The 19,798-nt window shown below is 37.0% G+C and overlaps 1 protein-coding gene across 1 annotated transcript in view; it reads left to right on the forward strand.

Moving 5' to 3' along the window:
* GTF2F2 (general transcription factor IIF subunit 2) overlaps positions 1 to 19,798 on the forward strand; it is a 152,297-nt gene that overhangs the window by 112,698 nt on the left and 19,801 nt on the right. Inside the window, exon 6 of the mRNA XM_059143962.1 lies at positions 8,521 to 8,620. Coding sequence (XP_058999945.1) covers positions 8,521 to 8,620 — 100 coding nt within the window. The remainder of the gene's footprint in view (positions 1 to 8,520; positions 8,621 to 19,798) is intronic.

The raw sequence follows: 19,798 nt of genomic DNA on the forward strand, positions 1-19,798 counted from the left end.
GGCATTAAAGAGATTGACTAACTTGTCCGAAATCATACCTGGTGGTAGGCCAGGAGCTTAAAACCATCTTGTTTGAGACCCTATCATATCAGGCATGGTATGGTATATTCTTTCTAGACTAAGCATTTTTCAGAGTCTCGCAGTATGCCATAGGTTTGCTTTTAATCTCTGATTTTTTTAGTGCAAAATATTGGCATAAACCTGAATACAATAGATAGTTCTTTGTTGCTCTTTTGAATATTGAAGTTATAAATATTAGTGGTCCTATTGATAGATGAGTTTTCGCCCACACCCCTGGGAACTATACCAAGTTATTTAGGCTTTTTACTGTGATTGGAATTTGGAGAAGGAAAATAAAATGAAAGCTTCTTAAAGAATGAAATATAAATGTTTTTGTCACTCATCATCCATTGGAGTTTAGGATAATCTCATTTCTAGCATAGGAAGAATAGCTTGCTGGTCATGTATTGAGAAGTAATAAATGGTCCCTGATTAGGTAACCTTTTTTTCTTCTCATGTATTTCTATTCTTTGCCTGTACTAAAATAATGACTAGAGTATCTGATTAATAGGAAGAGCATAAGCAGCAAAGGATTTCTTCCAGTAAATGCCATCCTTCTTTCTGCCCCCTTTCCTTTCTGCCTGCCCCTCTCCTCCTTTCCCTTCCCCATCACACACACACACTTAAACTGGAATCCAAATTTTCCAAGGTGAAAAGAAATTTGCTGTCTTGAGATGGAATAAGAAAACATCCTTGACTTGGACTAACGAAAAAAAAAATTATAATGGCTACCTTGCAGGTGACCAAAATTGGTAATTATTTCAACAAAACCTTTAGGCACTGCATACCATGGACATCCTGTAGTTTTCCAGACAAAGGAGAGCTAGTTGTGTGTGCTGTCCTCCTGGCCCCCTTCGTCCAGTGTGGGTGGTGTCTTTTGTACTTTCGCACAGCCAGAGCCCTGGTGACCTAGAAGTAATGCCACTGCTTTGGGTAAAGATACCCACTGAACGCACTTGCCTTCAAGTTCAAGATAATAAATATATTACATAAGAAAAGAATATAAGATAAAATGATAAGATAATGACGAGCTTTTGGCAGGAGGCAAGATATTTATATTTTGGACTGTTGAGTGGGGATTTTGTGTTGGTTAGCTAGTGGAGATGGATACTCGATAAAATGCTGATGACAGAGCCTTCCTGGAGAAGTGAAAATTTGCTAATATGTTGACAGTCGTACAGTGTTTCAGTGAAAAATAGAATTTAGGCAGTAATTAAAAAAACAAGAACAAGACCCTTACAAAATGTCTTCATTACACTAAGTGTCATTTATTTTACCTTAATCAACACATTCCCAGAACTTCTCAGGGCTGTTGTTTCTATCAAGAATCTAGGAGAAAACAGAGCCCAAGTGTGAATCATTCCCTTGCTGAGTTGAGTGTAGGCCCCTTCTGGATACCTTGCTAGCTAATGTAATGGACATATTTTGGGACATAGTATATTTTCGCATATAACTCTAAATATTTTAAATTGGGATTTTATATATATATATACACACACACATATGTATATATATGCTTACCAACTTGAGACATCTGGATTATTTCATTATATTTAAGATGTAATTATGGTATAAGTGAAGAGCACTGGACAAGGAATCTTGAATCTCTCCCCCTCTCCCTGCTTCCGACAAACAGTATTGATCATGGGCAAGTCACCATTATGCTAGAGCTTAATTAGCGATTTGAGTTCTATTCTCCTGTAGAAGACTCAACTCAGTGTTAAGTCTTTTCGTTTAGTGGGAGCTGTTAGGTTGAATCATATGAAATTGCTAGTTTTCTAAAGAGCCAAAAACTAATTTCTATATTGCTTAGGAGATACCTTTTGATTTTTAGTCTGATTACTAGCTGGAATGCACTCCCATGAGAACAGTCTAGTTGCGCCTATCCAGGAGCTCAGGGATTCTCCTTAGAATAGGAACACGGGATTGAAGTTGGAGGGAATTACTGGTCTTTTAACAAAACTAGAGTCTTTTTTTTTTTTTTTTTTTTTTTTTAAGATTTTACTTATTTGTGTGTGTGAGAGAGAGAGAATGAGAGGGGAGAAGGTCAGAGGGAGAAGGAGACACCCTGCTAAGCAGGTAGCCAGGATCATGACCTGAACTGAAGGCAGTCGCTTAAGCAATGGAGCCGCCCAGGCGCCCAAAACTAGAGTCTTGATGCAAGTAGTTATTACACACTTGTGTCGTGACTTTCCTGCTTCTAGTACTAATTCTTAATTCTTTGCTGCTGCTTTGCTTAAAACTAAAAGCAAACAAAACCCCTGGGATCTAGAGATCAGAGGGCTGCAAACAAGTGACGTGGTACAGCTAGTATGTTTTTTGGTACTAAGAGGTTATTTTTGTTTTGCCGGGGGCTGGGGGTGGGTGCGGGGCAGGGGGAAGGTTTGCCCTTTATAAAAATTGAATTGGTTGGCAGTGTTTAAATAAATACTTTCACACAAAAATCTGACTCTGCATATTCTTGAGTAATTAGAAGATCTGGTAATACTGTGCTTGTATTCCTACAGACTAACCATCAAGTGCATGCTAACTAAGATCTTATTGCCCACTTGGGATGGAGCATGTGCTCTATTTCCAGTTCACCACAGCCCCCATCTCTGGCTGGGACTTCTACTTTACTTGACAAGCTCCTATAGATATTTGGGTGTGTCATTCTGCAATGACTTCCTGCAGTGATAGAAGTGCTCTTTATCTGTGTTGTCCTATATGTTGACATTAGCCATATGTGCCTGTTGGGCACTTAAAATGTGTTTGGTATGCCTAAGGAGCTAAGTTTTAGTTTAAATTAATTTAAATAATTACATATTGCTAGTGGCTACTATATTACGCAGTATAAGTAGGTATGTTGAGTGTTCCCTCCAGAGTGAAAATTAAATCTTAATATATTTTACAGTCTCTTTTCTCAAATGCCATATCTAAATGTTAGCATATATTGCCACAGATCTTATGATTTGACAGTCAGATTGCCATCTCTGATTGAATGCAGCCTAAAATTTTTCTTCTCATCTTTTATTTTTCGTTTATACAACACATTTATACTGCATGCCTATTCTAGGTGCTAGGGATATGAGCAAGTTCCTGTTTTCACGAGGCTTACAAATACTAATAAATATTTGTAAGAGACACGTAAATTACTTAATTTCAAATTTTCTGTCTTTAAACCTTCCAGAAGCCCTGCCAGATAAGGATATAATTCCTTTACTCATTAATTGCAAGCTGTGCAGTTTCTTCATTGCCACTCGGATGCATGTTCTAATAGATTAACATGTGCAGCTGTTACAGTTCCTCCAAGAAGCTCTCTTTGTCCTGTTCTCAGAATACTGAAACTTCCAATAAGTGGACTGTGTTAAAACGGGATGTCACCAGAGCCTTTCGTATTAGTCAGTTGGCTCCACGGGCATCGTGGCCGTTTTCCCAGCCTTCTCTCTGCCTGCTCCCACGCTGGACTTTCTTCTGAAACTCCTCTTTTGTTAACCTAACTCTGGGCCAAGTATACGTGCTCTTGCTCATAGGCAGTTCCATTGCTCCACTGCTGTTCCTGCTTCTCCTTGCCTCGAGACCTACCTTTGTCTCACCCTGCAGAACGTCAGCCTCCTTCTCCCCCTTGGACGCACTTTTTACCTCTTTCACTGCTTTACTTTTCCCTTTAAAAATGAAATCAAAATCTTGAGAATATACACGTTCTTTTGTGAAACCTATCATTTTAAGAAGAGTCTAAATTGCAATCACATGCAGCTATAACACAAATGACTCCTACATTGGCAGTTGCTGGTGGAAACATTTGTAGTTTAGTTGGGGTTTTTTTGTAGTTGTTTAATTCTATCACTGATAACCAGATTAGTCAAGGCAGTGTTACTTAGGGTATTTTGTTTAAGCAAATAGTCTGCAAGTATAAAATCAGGCATTAATGCAGGATTTCTTTTTTTTTTTTTTTTTAAAGATTTTATTTATTTATTTGACACAGATCACAAGTAGGCAGAGAGGCAGGCAGAGAGAGAGAGGGGAGAAAGCAGGCTCCCTGCTGAGCAGAGAGCCCGATGCGGGACTCGATCCCAGGACCCTGAGATCATGACCCGAGCCAAATGCAGCGGCTTAACCCACTGAGCCACCCAGGCGCCCTAATGCAGGATTTCTTAATAGGGGTTTTGTCCTTTTCCTTTGTGATCTAATTGTCCAATAGAGGTATCATTTGTTCATTTGCTTAACAAATTTATTGAATTTCTTTTATATGGGATGTACTACACTTACCAAGGAGGTGAATGGAGAATCTACTGACTAAAATTTGTAGACTTCCCTTCTGCAATCTAATATCTTTAAAGCAATAGAATTTGACTTTTTCCCATTTTTTTAGATTTTACCAGTGTTCATCCTTTAAAGTATTTTGGAGATGCTTATGCTACTATTTTTTTTACATGGATTTTGTATTTCTGAAATATTCTAAATAATTTAAAAATTGAATTCCCAGTATAGTATGTAAATCTTAATTAAGTATAATGAAGAAGATCTTTAAGAGATTTTGATAAGAGTGATTATGGACCATGATTGTAGCCTAATGACTCGTGACATTAACTTAATAGGAATCTTTTTTTAGGTGTTGAAAAAGAAAATGTGCCCTTCTGTATGTATGTGTATAATTGGGCTAGTTGTAGGCAAGTTGATGAGTGTTAAGGAGAATTATTTATTTTGAACTATACTTAATGAATTTTTAAAAACTTTTTATATGAATGAGATTTTAATTAGCGGTTTTATTCTGCCATGTGACCTTTTAGGAGACTATATAGAAGAGACCATATGTTGTTAGGGACTTAATAGGTTAACTGTTTGAAACTTGGGGTAAAAGAAAAAAAAATCCGAGTTCTAGTTCAGTTTTTGCTTACTGTAAGGAAAAAGTGAGATTGAGATAATATAAGTAAAGCTTTTAACACAGTTTCCAGCACATAGTAAGTGCTCTTTTAAATGTCTGTATAAATTTGTGACAGCTATTGTTTTGTTAGGATTTTAGCTGTTAGGTCATGTAGCCTTTGAGCTTTTTCTTTGCTGGAAGGAAGTAAGAGATAAAATTGGCTCTTGAGATAATAATTCCAGAAACACTAGTAATTGTTCTAGCTTTCTAAGATGGAAGTATATTCTGAATTGTCCTGAAGTGATAGTAGTAATTAGCGCTACGTATTTTTTTTTTAAGATTTTATTTATTTATTTATTTGTCAGAGAGAGAGAGAGAGAGAGAGAGCACAAGCAAAGGGAGAGGCAGGCAGAGGGAGAAGCAGGCTCCCCACTGAGCAGAGAGCCTGATGCAGGGCTCAGTCCCAGGACTCAGGGATCATGACCTGAGCTGAAGGCAGAAGCTTAATGGACTGAGCCACCTAGGCATCCCATAAGTATTTTTTTTTAATGGTTTATAAAACAAAGGTAAAACAAGGTCTGGCTGCACCTAAAAATCAGAGGATATGATTTTGGTGTTACAGTTTCTTGAAAATAACACAATATTTAAAAATTTTTCTGAAAAAGACCTTTTTTTTTTTTTTTTTTTTAAATAGTTAGGACAGTGAAACTTAGTTTCCTCTCAGTCCTGCCTACAACCTCTATATGTTCTTTGCTCTTCAGCTTTACAGACCAGGTATTTCCAAATTTTATTATTTTGTGCAAAGCCAGAAAAAACTCATTTTGACTTTGAAGGCATGTTGAGGTCAGTGATGTTTAATTAAGTACATGGTTCAGTGGTGAAGTAGAGTTGCAAATTGTTCTGACACTTTGTGAGATAATGTTAAATGAATTTATTTGTGTTAGGTAAAGATCCCTGCTAACCTATTTTAAACTATTCAAAGTTGGGGCACCTGGGTGGCTCAGTGGGTTAAGCCTCTGCCTTCGGCTCAGGTCATGATCTCAGGGTCCTGGGATTGAGCCCTTTTCTCAGCAGGGAGCCTGCTTCCCCCTCTCTTTCTGCCTGCCTCTCTGCCTACTTGTGATCTCTGTCAAATAAATAAAATTTTTTAAAAAAGCTATTCAAGGTTTATTAAAGTATTTTAAGATTTAGTTCTTTAAAGATGTCATGATTTTCAGCCCCTAGATTAACATTTTGAGTTTTGAATCATAAGATAACTTCTTTTAGTTAAAACCCTTGAAGTTGATATTTCAAATATGTAATACGAAGGTTAAGTTTTTATATGAGCTCTTTATTTTTAAAAAGTTAATTCAGTGTTTTCCTTTCTAAATTTAAAAGATGAGATACTTTGAGGCTAAAAATGGCATGACACTACGGATGACAGCATTGGCTTTTAGAGCTGTTGCACTAGAATTGAAAGGAAGTGAGTGTATGCCACCTGAACTTGAATCAGGATGCAGTGCCTGAGAATGAATTCAAGTGCAAGAGTATGACAAGAATAAGTTACCACTTATAAAGACACACTTACCTAAACAAACAAAAACCCCAAGGAATTTTCAAATTGTGAAGTAATGGGAACAATTGTTTAATGTGGGAGGAAGGAGCTAGTACATGCCTCCCTCCTTGAATGTCTCATAAGATCAAATTATGGAGTGCAATGATTGAAACAGGGAAGATAATTTAGTGGAAGCATAACAGATAGATTACCATTTAGAGAGGCCAGATCCCTGAGAACTGATTCCAGTAGGGGATAAGGCTAAGATTAGAACACAAAGAGGTGTTTAGAAACAGACTGCCACTTGATTATTTCCCCCCACACACACACACCCCTTTCAAGGAGTTAGACATACTTACTTCTAACCCTCTGTAAACATTCCTACACCTGTCTTCACTCACTTGTTTCTTTCTTAGTCACTTGGTGGTGTCTTCTCAGCTTGGAGGAGTCATTTCCACTTGACCTTTTCACCCCACCTCTTAAAAGCTTGGGCAGCCCTGCTCCAGCTACCCTGAAGTGCACACACCAGGGTTGTGTTTACTTCCTAGCAGCATGCAGTCAGTCAGTCGTTATCATACCAACCCCCTGCTCCTTTTGAGTTCTGCAGTTAATTAGTTATAGATAAGCATTTGTTTAATGTTTGTCTTCCACTCAAGTAAGTCTTTTCTTTATTGCTGCCTTCCCAGCCTCTGTTCCGGTGCCTGGCAGAGATAGGCACCCAGTAAACACTTGCTGAATAATTGCCAGCAGGAGGCTTCTGCTAAAATCTGGTCATGGCACAGCTGTGGTCTGAAGCAAATATGGGAGAATGTCACTAAAGCTAGAGACATAAGCAGGGACTAGATCTCAGAGTGACATAAAGTCATATGAAGGACCTTGTGCTTCATCCAAGAACAGTTAAGAGGCCACTGAAGGAGTATAAGTCCAAGTCTGTCTTTGGGTGGACATCTGCCTTCTAGATCTCTTGCTAGTACTTTCTTTGTGGTTCACAGAAAGTGTATTTGGCTCATGAAAAGCAAAGTAACATTATATGATTTATGGTTACCAATACAGTAAGTTTCCAAAGGCATTTCTAGAGTACTTTTCTTATGCTTTATAAAATAATCATTTTATGTATTGAAATGATAGATACAGATTTATAAATAGAAGAATTTAAATATTTAATATTTAATTTATTATTAATTTAATATTTAATATTTGAAATATTATTTCAAATTAGAAATGACTATACTGAACTTGGGGATCACAGCAAAACCAAAACTTATAGTATTTATAACTTTTACATTTAAAAAAGCAATTGCTATGTATCTAAATTCTTCTGAGTAATTCAGTGTTACATACCTAAAAATAGGCAGAAGGAAATAGATAATTAGCTTCAGGCAAGGAATAAAATAAGAATGTTATAAAAATAGGTACTTTCTGGGGGCACCTGGGTGGCTCAGTTGGTTAAATGTCTGCTGGGATCGAGCCCCACGTTAGGCTCCCTGGTCAGCGGGGAGTCTGCTTCTCCCTCGCGCGGTGACCCTCCCCACTGCTCCTGTCCTCACTCAAGTTTTCTCTTTCTCAAATGAATTTAAAAAAAAAAAAAAGTAGTTTTTATACTGCAAGTTGTGCTAGTTGTGCTTTTTAAAGGAATTTTAAATGAAAATTCTTTTTAGTTCCTGTTCTAGTAAAAGAATTTAAAGTAATATGTATATGGCTTTTCCCCAGAGGTGGTATTTTGAGTTATATTTCAGTTTAGATGGAGGTCTGCAATAGTTTTATACCAGTGCTGTCCGATAGAACTTTCTTCAATGCTTGAAATGTTCTGTATCTGTGCTGTCCAGTAAAGCAACCATTAGACCTGAGTGTCAGCGTATTATCTATTTATCTTTATCTCTTATCAAGTGATTGGAATTTTGTAATGACTTGATTAGTTTTATACCATATAATTTAAGAAAATTCATAAAGTATTAAAGTTGATACAGCTTTGGGGGTTACTTTTTATATATTAAATATTGAGTAAGAAGATTTATAGCAATAACATTTCAGGTTTCACTCTAATAAATGAGTAAGTTTGTTAATAATGCCTTCTGTTTTTCAGATTGCAAATAGAAGAATCTTCCAAACCTGTAAGGCTATCACAACAACTGGACAAAGTTGTGACAACCAATTATAAACCTGTTGCTAATCATCAGTATAATGTAAGTCTTCATGTCGTTATTCATTCTGTTACATTTTTATTCTTTTCTGTTTTGTAGACTCTAAGGTTTTAAAAGGACTTTAGTCACACACCTGCTATTAAGTGATTGAGTTATCTAGACTGGGTAAGGAATATGATGATTTACCACGCGTGGTAGAAGATGTTCACTCTGTATCCTAAGTTAAACAATGGGAAGAAGGCAACTGTTGTTTAAGCTACTCTTGATAAATTTTTCAAAGAAATCAAACACTTCATTTTTCAATGAAAACATTTTCAATTTAAAACATTTTTTTAATGTTTTAAATTCCGATGTCCTTAATAAATATTAGTTTTAATATGTTTTTCATTTTTCCATACCTATATAGCTGGGAATTTTTAATGTATTGACAAGAAATTTTATAAGTCTGGAACAGTAGTAATTTTTCCCACTGATTTTTTTTTTTTAAAGACTTTATTTATTTGACAGAGAGACAGTGAGAGAGGAAATACAAGCAGAGGGAGCGGGAGAGGGAGAAGCAGGCTCCCCGCAGAGCAGAGACCCCAATGTGGGCCTCAATCCCAGGACCCTGGGATCATGACCTGAGCTGAAGGCAAACGCTTAATGATTGAGCCACCCAGGCGCCCCTTTCCCATGGATTATTAAGATTGCTTTGCATAGTTTCAACTTCCACGGGCATTTTTATGGTCTCACATTATCATGCAAAGTGAGGATTGCCTGTATATATTTTTAAACCATTTTTAATTGAAGTATATCTTACATATACTATATATATTATAATATACAATACACACATATTATATACATGTTATGTGCTGTGCGCTGAGTGCTTCATATGATGCGTTTAGTCTTTACACTTACCCTATGAAGTAGCTACCATTACTATCCTCATTTTACAGATGAATTAACTAAGACCCTGAGAGATTAGCTTACTTGAGGTCGCACAGCCAGTGATTAACCAATTCAGGTGTTGAACCCAGGTAGTCTGGTTTAGGAGCCACGCTCTTAGTCAACACTGTGCTATGCTGCTGCAGGTCATTAGAAGTACTGAAAGGGCTAAGGATTTTGGGTCTTGAAATACCTATAATGTAAGGAAAAATGTGATGATTTTCTGAAAATACAGTGAAACCTGAGTTAAGTCAAGTAACAATTAACAGTTGATATCTTATGTCCTACTTTGTTGCTTAACATTCTACCCGATACAGTGTTTAGGAAGAAACAATCCCTTTTTAAGACTGGCCTTAAGTATCTCGATTTAGGTGTCACAGTTTAGTATTTGTCAGACCACTTTATGAAATTTGAGTTTCTTAAGGTTATTTTACATGAGAAATAGCAAATGCCTACAGAGCCAAGCAGTCCTCCTCAGTGAGCAGAGTGCTGAAATTTAAGAAGGTAAAATGGTAAGGACTATGGTGAACTGGAGTGTGCATGCCCCTTCTTAAAAACAATATTTTTTAAATTGCTGTGCTATGTGGAGTAAATTAAGCAAATTAAAGTTCATTTGCATCCAGCCAGACTTTCGGTTTATAGTCTCTGGTTATGCTTTCAGGGAAAACGTAAACTTAAGAAGAAGACAGGCTGAATAAGTGTCAGATAATCCAAGTCTATCTTTTTGGCTGCTGCTTTATCACAGTAAGGACAAGAAAGGCCATACTTCCCATAAACTATAAAGAGATACAGCCTTTCTGGAGAGGAGTTTGGTAATTTGTGTCCAAAGCACTATAAAGAATATATCTTTGACCCAGCAGTCTTGTATCTAAGAATGTATCATAGAAAGACAGGGCCCAAAGGTAGATAGATATACAGTAGTGTTTCTCTCTGTTATTTAAGACAAGCAAAGATTGGAAACAAATGTCCAAAATTAAGATTAAATACTTTAATGGTCATTATTTTTGGATGATAGAGGAGTTAGAATGATTTTATCCTAATTTTCTACCTTATAAAGTCTTTTTGAATTGTTGGAATCATCACAGTGAGTTGTATTGTCAAGTTGTTACAGTGGACAGTAAATAAAGCCTTTTTGATGGAATAAGAAAAGTAAGGAAGCTGGGAAAGAGTTAGTACCGGGCCATCATGAGCTCCTACCACCATTGATGAGGCAAAAAGAAAATCTATCTTGAATCAAGCAAAGCTGGTACTTTGCTAGTAAGTTCATATTCTTACTGTTATTGACACTATATCCAGTTGGCAGGTGTAGAAGATAGATTCCAAATTTCATATTTTTAGGATGTTTTTATATTTTCTTTTTACTGCTAACATAAGTTTGAATATGTTGTATTCTGAACTCCATATTAGGATGTAACGCTACATCATCCGCTTCAAAGACTTTTTAACATTAAGTGGCAGTTCATGGTATCAACCTTTATTAAAGTTGTCATTGCACTAGTGAGTCATTATACTAATGTAGTTATTAGCAATGAGCCATATAGTAATCTTTGGAAAGATTTTGCTTATATAAAAATAAAGATTGACTATAATCTATCATGTGGCACTATTTAAACATTTCATGAATTTTTTCCACTATGGTAGTGTATCAGAATGAATGGAGGCACCTACACAGCTTTCAAAACATATTCAGTATTATAGTATAGAAAGAGTATAAAGCTTTTGTTACTTTTATCAGAAGGAGGCTTTGATTTTTTAAAAGATTGAGAAACATCAACATAATTCAACAAGAATGACTTAGAGGTTACATAATCAAGATGTTCTATAAAATTGTAAATCCAATATGATGTTGAAATGTTTTCAGAGTTTTACCAGGTGAAATACATAAACATGAAGCCTGGTATTTCATCATAACTGTTGAGGTTCTTTGAATACAATTTTCAGGGTAAATGTAAGGAAAAAATTTTCTACAAAAATTGAAAGAAGGGCTAGAAAATGGCATATATATTTATAAAACTATATCCCTGCATTTGATCAGAAAAACCCACCTTGCATTTACTCCCTAAACCTTTCCCACCCACCTATGGCTCATAGATAAACTTACATACACAGTTGACCCTTGAACAATGTGGAGGTTAGGATCACTGATGCCCTCCCCACCCCCCACCCCCTTACACACACACACACACACACACATACACAGAGTTAAATCCATGTATAACTTTTGACTCCCCCAAAACTTAACTTATTGGAAGCCTTCCTGGTAATATAAACAGTCAATTAACATATTTTGAATGTTATATATATTATATACTATATTCTTACAATAAAGTAAGCTAGAAATAAAAGCATTATTACGAAAATAACCCTCTCCTACAAGGAAAGAGAAAACACATTTAAAGTATTGTGTTTACTGAAAAAAAATCCATGCTGGGACAGTAAACTTAGAAAATCCACATAGCGCAAACCTGTCTTGTTCAAGGGTCAACTGCATGTAGAATATATATGTAATCATCTCATAATATTTGAACCCCCACTTTGTACATGGAGCTCTTCTAAGCATTATATTCAGATTTATCTCTTTAGTTCACAGACTATCTGAGATGTAATACTACCATACCTTGCCATTCAGAAAGCATTTATTGGACCAAAAAGAACACATGATTAGTATTATATTTTAGAATGTTCCCTCCTTGAAAGCTTGGCCCTGAAAAACCTTGCCTTACCTATGGGATATGACTGCTTAGGTTTCATTAAGTGGTTTTCTTCTGCCTTGAATCTTCATTATATTTCAGAAACTACTGGTTCATGTAGGCCAGCATTTTCCAAAGTAAGTTTTGAAACACTAATCTTGGGGTGCCTGGGTGGCTTAGTCGGTTAAATGTCTGCCTTCAGCTCAGGTCATGGTCCTGGGGTCCTGGGATTGAGCCCTGGGTCAGTCTCCCTTCTCAGTGGAGAGTCTGCTTCTCTCTCTCTCTCCCTCAAATAAATAAATAAATAAATAAATAAATAAAATCTTTTTAGAAAGAAAGAAAGAAACACTAATTTAGTGAGAGTCTTCTTGAAAAGGAGTTGTGTAAAAAGATTAAGTGTTAAAAGAACTTATAGATTCTGATTGTGTCCTCTTCAAAATGGACACTTTAATATATAGAAATTGGGGACCTTGGAATTTGTTTAATCATATATTTTGCAAACATTTGAACATTAAATTCCCCTTCCCCCATCTTTTGTAGTGGTAAAAACAAACTTTGGGAAATAATAGGTTGTCAAAGTAGGATTTACAGGTGAGCTGTTGATTGAGGGGGGAAATATTGGAACTTGTATTTACCTTGTTTTTCATGTAATAAAAGAAGGAAATTGAGCTTTAGAAATACTGTGTGGATTGACCCTAGCATCCTTATGCAGCCCCTGTGCTACTCGGCCATTTTCAGCAGAAGAGTAGAAATTTTGCAACACTGGTGGATTGACATTGGTATTTCCAGTGCCTCACGTTTTCATTTGCCTTCAGCTTTTTAGGTTTCCTGCCAAATTCAGAGGTTTATAGAGTATAGTAACTATTATTAGCTAAATTCAATCTTCAAAAAGGAACAAATGGTTTTAAAGGTTCCTGCAAAGAAACTATAAAGATAATTAATATATTAATAAAGCAAATATATGTGAACAAGAAAGTAGAAAAACTGATACTTTTATTCTAAAATGGTCTCTTTATCAGTCATTGTGTGAGGTGGAAACAGTGATGATGTAATCTGATGTAACAAGTACTCTTGGCCCTTCCAAAGGAAATTAGCAATCTCAGTCATCCCCTGTCTTTAGGTGATAATTCAGTTAATGTCTATTGTGGAAACAAAAACAACTCCAGATTTTCAAGCAGAAAGGGATTTAACATAGGGAATTGGTTACAGATGCTTTGCAAATACAAAAATGGAAGGTCTGGAGAAGGGGGTTGGTTACCGGAGGTAAGGAAGCTACTGCCGCAGGAGGTATACAGAATGCACACAAAAAGAAAAAATCTCCCTTCCTCCTCCTTTCATTCTCCCTTTGCCAGAACTCCAGCTGGAAACCTGCTAGGAAGGGACTTCTGGAAATGTAGCCTTTAGGTCCCCTGTTGCCATCACCACCAGGCCTGGAGCTAAAGGCTTACTGAAGATAACTGATATAGTGACCCTTAACCTTTTTGTGTGTTGGACCTTAGGTCGCATTAGCTGTTGCTGGTACAAAGCTACTCCAGTTGGCAATCCACTTAAAAATAAAGCATCCAGGGGCGCCTGGGTGGCTCAGTGGGTTAAAGCCTCTTTCTTCAGCTCAGGTCATGATCCGAGGGTCCTGGATGGAACCCCACATCGGGCTCTCTGCTCAGCGGGGAGCCTGCTTCCTCCTCCTCTCTCTCTCTCTCTTTCTCTGCCTGCCTCTCTGCCTACTTGTGATCTCTGTCTGTCAAACAAATAAAATCTTTAGAAAAAAAGCAAAAACAAAAACCAAGCATCCAGAATGTAAAGCAAATTGCTGTATTTTGACAACAAAACCAAAATGTATTTTGTAACTGGACAAATTAAAACTTAATCTTAAAATAGTGTTTTATTTTTTATTCCATCTCTTTAAATTTTTGTTTGTGTGTGCTTTAAAATACCTGTGCATGTTAATATAGAAGTACCTTTTTACAGTTTACAAATTGATATACATAGAGTTAGCAGATGTGTAAGATTCCTTGCAGCTCCTTCCAACTCTGATTGCAAGTAAGGTGCTTGCTTCTCTCTGTGGTTTTGTTGGCTTTGTGGACATCATCCAGCATATGTAAATTTCACAGCATTCTCTTATGTAGTAGTTTATGCTCTTAGGACTTTACTCATCAGGAATTCTGTCTTCTGTTACCTAGATGTGTTTGCCAGTGCTAGCTATACACTAGAATCCCTTGAGAAGCTTTTTTCCCCCCCATATTACTTTTAATTATTAATCATATAACACAAATAAAAATTCTGGTTTAAAATATTTAAAAATTCTGGTTGAAGTTGCAAAAAATCATTCAAGCTATATATCCTTATCCTACGCTTGTCTTTAATAAGAATAAGCCTTCTAATCAGAAAGATTTAACTTGGAGCATAATAAATCTGAATATCAAATATCCTGGAAACTTTTTTTTTTCTTTTGGGTAATTTTATTTTATTCTTTTCTTTCAGTCTTCCAAGATTCATTGTTTATGCACCACACCCAGTGCTCCATGCAGTACATGCCTCCTTAATACCCACCACCAGGCTCACCCAACCCCCCACCCCACTCCCCTCCAAAACCCCCAGTTTGTTTCCCAGAGTCCGCAGTCTCTCATGGTTCATTTCCCCTTCCGATTTCCCCCAACTCACTTCTCTCCATCTCCCCATGTCCTCCATGTTATTCCTTATGCTCCACAAGTAAGTGAAACCATATGTTAATTGACACTCTCTGCTTGACTTATTTCACTCAACATAATCTCCTCTAGTCATGTTGATACAAAAGTTGGGTATTCATCCTTTCCAATGGAGGCATCTTACTCCGTTGTATATATGGACCATATCTTCTTTATCCATTCATCTGTTGAAGGGCATCTTGGCTCTTTACACAGTTCGGCGAGTGTGGCCATTGCTGCTATGAACCTTGGGGTACAGATGGCCCTTCTTTTCACTACATCTGTATCTTTGGGGTAAATACCCAGGAGTGCAATTTTAGGTCATAGGGAAGCTCTATTTTTAATTTCTTGAGGAATCTCCACACTGTTTTCCAAAGTGGCTGCACCAACGTGCATTCCCACCAACAGTGTAAGAGGGTTCCCCTTTCTCCACATCCTCTCCAACACACATTGTTTACTATCTTAATTGTGGCCATTCTAACTGGTGTAAGGTGGTATCTCAGTGTGGTTTCAATTTGAACCTCCCTGATGGCTAATGATAATGAACATTTTTCCATGTGTCTGTTGGCCATTTGCATATCTTCTTTGGAGAAAGGTCTCTTCACGTCTTCTGCCCATATTTTGATGTGATGATCTGTTTTGTGTGTGTTGAATTTGAGGAGTTCTTTATAGATCTTGGATATCAGCCCTTTGTAGTGTCATTTATGAATATATTCTCTGAGAAGTTTTTTTTAAAAAAAATAATAACCTTGAGAGTTTGATTTTAATTGATCTACTGTGAAGGCCAAGTATTTTTAAAATTTTTCAAGTTCCCTGGGTAATTGTAGCACGCAGCCACTGACTCAGAGATGGAAATGTCCTAGGTCTGTTTGCCATCTTATTGGGTAGTGGCAAAAATGATACCTGAGAGGAGACCAGAAAGTCTCTTTCCACCAAACGTAAGGTTTTTAAAAAGAATTAATATTTTCTTATCTTTATCATCCTCTCTGTTACCTAGCTTTAAAAAAAATTTATCTTTCCCTTCTTTTTCCTGGCAAGAACTCTTGGTCAGAACGTGATAGGGAATTAGAAGAGTTTAACTAGAAAATTATTGTTGGAGGGAGTTGAATGATAACATAAAATCTTGAGGTAAATCTCCAGGAACTAGAGAGAAATTTTTTTTTTATCCACACTCTCTTTTCTCCAGTGCGGCAGCCAACTTGGTTGGTCTTCAGAACGGAGGTTATTGGGTTTGTTTTTGTAGTGGTGTGGTTTTTGTTTTTGTTTTTTAGTTAGGTATAGATTTGGAATTTGACTCAAGGTTATCATAGATACCTACAGGACTGTATCATAAAGGCTTTTCAGTAGTATTTGCCTAGTATTAGTAGGAGTATGCTAGGTGCTTTGTCCATTTGAATTTGCACACCATGAACTCAGAGACTCATTAAGAATTAATTTCCTCCCCAAAGATGGCAACACACTAGGCAGTCATAGAAGCATTAAGGGTGAGAGGGATCTTTTGTAAGAATTTAAATGCAAACCATGATATTCAAGGCTGTCATGCTCCCTTCAAAAGTTAAAAGCTTCCACAAGAACTGCCTTGACAACACAAAGTATTTCTGTAAACAACAATCTAGAAATTTACAGACATCTATATTACAATATTTTAATTGGCGGTGGGCGGCTTTTATAATTTTAGTCAGTGATTAAGGTTTCCGTAATGATGGTTGACTCTCTCTATACCATGCCGCAATGGATTTCAGCATTTAGTTGCATTTTAGTCTTGAATAATTTGTTTTCTGTTATGAAAGAAAAATTATTGTGTGTGATAGATATATTTTTTTTTTTGGATTGTAAAATTTTTAATTGGAAACCAAATTTAAAGTCCTTTCTGAATTGACAATTATTTCTGCGCAGCTCATTATGCAGTTGATCTATGATCACTAGGGCAGATATAATAGCGGTAATTAAAATTCACGTAATAGCTATTTCTAGTCCAGTGACGATCCTACTAATATTTTGTGGTGGCTGCTAACAAGTTAGATGTGTGACTGTTTTGAGTAGCATCATTTCCCTACCATGCTGGTACAGCAGTACAAAACAAAATGCCAAGGGGAAAAGAGCTAAAAAGAGAAGCATTAACATTATCATAACACTGTAGTCTTCTCTTTCATGAACTAGTTCATCATTTGTACTTTATTTATAGAATGTATTTTATCAGCAGTACAAATTTTAAGTACAGTATTAAGATGACCATTTCTGTACTGTTTAGTTTTAAAAAGAAAAGCTACCTCGGGACCTTAGTTTTGTCCTGAGTATAGAGTTAGTCATTAATAATTTAATTACCATTTTTAAATGGTTATGCATATATTCATATATATGTGTGTATATATAATTTTAATTATACATATATCCACTGGAACTACTTGCTATTACAGAGCAGAATTTAGATTATGAGTCTGCCCTGGACATTATCAAAAAAGATTTAACTAATGCTGTACTATAAAAAATTTTGTTTTAGAACAATCTTTTGACTGATGATTCAAAGACCTGTACCCCAGAAGCAAATAATACATTATATGTTTAATTAATTAATTAATTTTTTTAAAAAGTCTTTTCTATAGTTTATCCCTGTAGTATGGGCTCTGAGAACATTTAATTTTGCCATTTGCCTTTTGTTTTTACGTAAATATAGGATTTAATTTCTAGTACTTTAGTTTCTCTTATAAGGAATAATATTGCCAATTTATTATTGCTGTTATTGTTTTATATGCCTGGTTTTTCAGATTATACTTTTTAAGTGTTTTTATTCCACTAATCAAAAGTAAAGTTAGGTTGCACTGCCCCCCAGGAATTGAGCCATCAACAGACACAGTTAACACAGAACATTTCTAGTCAGCTTTCCCCCGAAAAGTAAGGAAGCACCAATGTTGAATACAGTAATTTTGAGATTGAAGCAAAGTTCCTTTCCAGCTTATTCTAAATTCTTACCTTTGATTCAGGCCCTCTCGGATCTGGCATGTGGTTCTGGGGTTGGGACAACTTGGTAACAAACACTTAGAAGGCTTTTCTTTCCCCTGCCTAGTTAGAGGGTATGCCCCCTCTGAAGTGGGCCATCTGGCTTCATTAACAGATTTCTTTATAGATCTGCCTGTTTTTGGTGGGGTTTCAGTCAAAATTGAAAATATCATCGGTCAAAAATGCGTTTAATACACCTAACCTACCAAAACACCATAGCTTAAACCAGCCTATCTGAAATGTGGTTAAGAGCATTTACATTAGCCTGCATTTGGGCCATATCGTCTGACACCAAGCCCCATTCCGTAATGCAGTGTCCTGTAATTTATTGAGTACTGTTGTGAAAGTAAAGCAGAATGGGTTTCCGTGTCTGGGTTGTTGCTGGGTGATAGCACGGCTGACCGGGAGGCTACAGTTGGTGGCCACTGCGCAGCCCCGTGGGAGAGGGTTGTACAGCAGATTGCTAGCCCGGGAAGGGATCCAGATTCAAAAACCAAATTACGGTTCCTACTGCATGCATGTTGCTTTCGCACCATCATAAAGCTGAAAAATTCGAAATCGAACCATTGGAAGTTGGAGATGGTCTGTATTTGAAAACATTTTTCCTATTAATCTTCTTAGCTTCTCCAGGCATTTCGCACAAGGAAGAGTCTACCAAGGGTGGAAGCTGAGTATACCAGCGCTTCTCTCCAGGTTCCTGAATTTAACTCTTCCTCCTTCTCTCAGCATAAATTAAAACTGGGATGGGAGGACACACAATATCGTGCAACTGTGGCCTCATGCTGACTACAAAAGCCTAACCTTGGACCTCTGCGAGGTCCTCACTTCCTTTGTATTATTTTTCTCAAGGACTGGTGGCCTCTGTCCCATATCTCACTTAAGCCTCTGGGACTACTTATAGGCTTTCTTCACCCTTCCTTAATCTGATTCTGTCTCCCTTTATTTTTCTTACCACACACCTGACTAGAGGAAAAGATTATATCAACTTCATCTCGTAGTCCAAACTTTTCTATTTCTCTGTTTTTTAGCAGTCACCTTTTCTGGATTGTTCATCTTAATGCAAAACCGAAAACTCTTCAAATGAGGTGCAACAGTGGAAGGAAGTTTCAGGATGCAAACTAAGTATAATTGTAAACAGTAAAACTATATATTTTAGAGATTGGTCAGCAAAGCAGGGCTTAAAATATTAATGCCTTAAGGCATTCCATGATATTTCTGTATCTAATCCAAAGACCCTCCTGCTTGGATTTGTGGGTTTTGTCCTGGCCTGTCATGCTTACTTTCTCCCTTCCTGATGTAGCTATTCTCTTGCTTCTGTCCTTTACTTTCCCTCTCTCCCTTCCTTCCTCCGGCTCTCCCTCCCTCCATCCATTTCTTCCTTCCTTTCTCTCTCTCTCTCTCTCTCTCTACCTTTCTTTCTTTCTTTCTTTCTCTCTCTCTCTCTCTCTTTCTTTCTTTCTTTCTTTCTAGGTTCCACACCTGACATGGGGCTTGAACTCATGATCCTGAGATCAGGGGTCAGCACACTACCGACTGAGCCAGCCAGGCACTCCACTTCTAGTTTTCTGTTCTGTTTTTTTTTTTTTTAAGATTTTATTTATTTATTTGACAGAGATCAAAGTAGGCAGGGTAAGGGGGGAAGCAGGCTCCTGCTACGCAGAGAGTCTGATGTGGGGCTCAATCCCAGGACCCTGGGATCATGACCGGAGCCGAAGGCAGAGGCTTTAACCGACTGAGCCACCCAGGTACCCTGAGAGAGAAAATTCTTGAACAAATCTCAAGTCCATCCCTTTTAGTCTTCATCCTCCTTTCTCACTGAATCGGGACAGCCACTCTGCTCCTGCCTTTGTATTTTACTAAATGCATGTTTTTGTCTGTTTTCCCCTCTTCCCCACATTGGGAGGACTTGGATTTTCTCCTTG

This window comes from Mustela lutreola, chromosome 13, assembly GCF_030435805.1.
Source record: "Mustela lutreola isolate mMusLut2 chromosome 13, mMusLut2.pri, whole genome shotgun sequence".
Lineage (NCBI taxonomy): Eukaryota > Metazoa > Chordata > Mammalia > Carnivora > Mustelidae > Mustela > Mustela lutreola.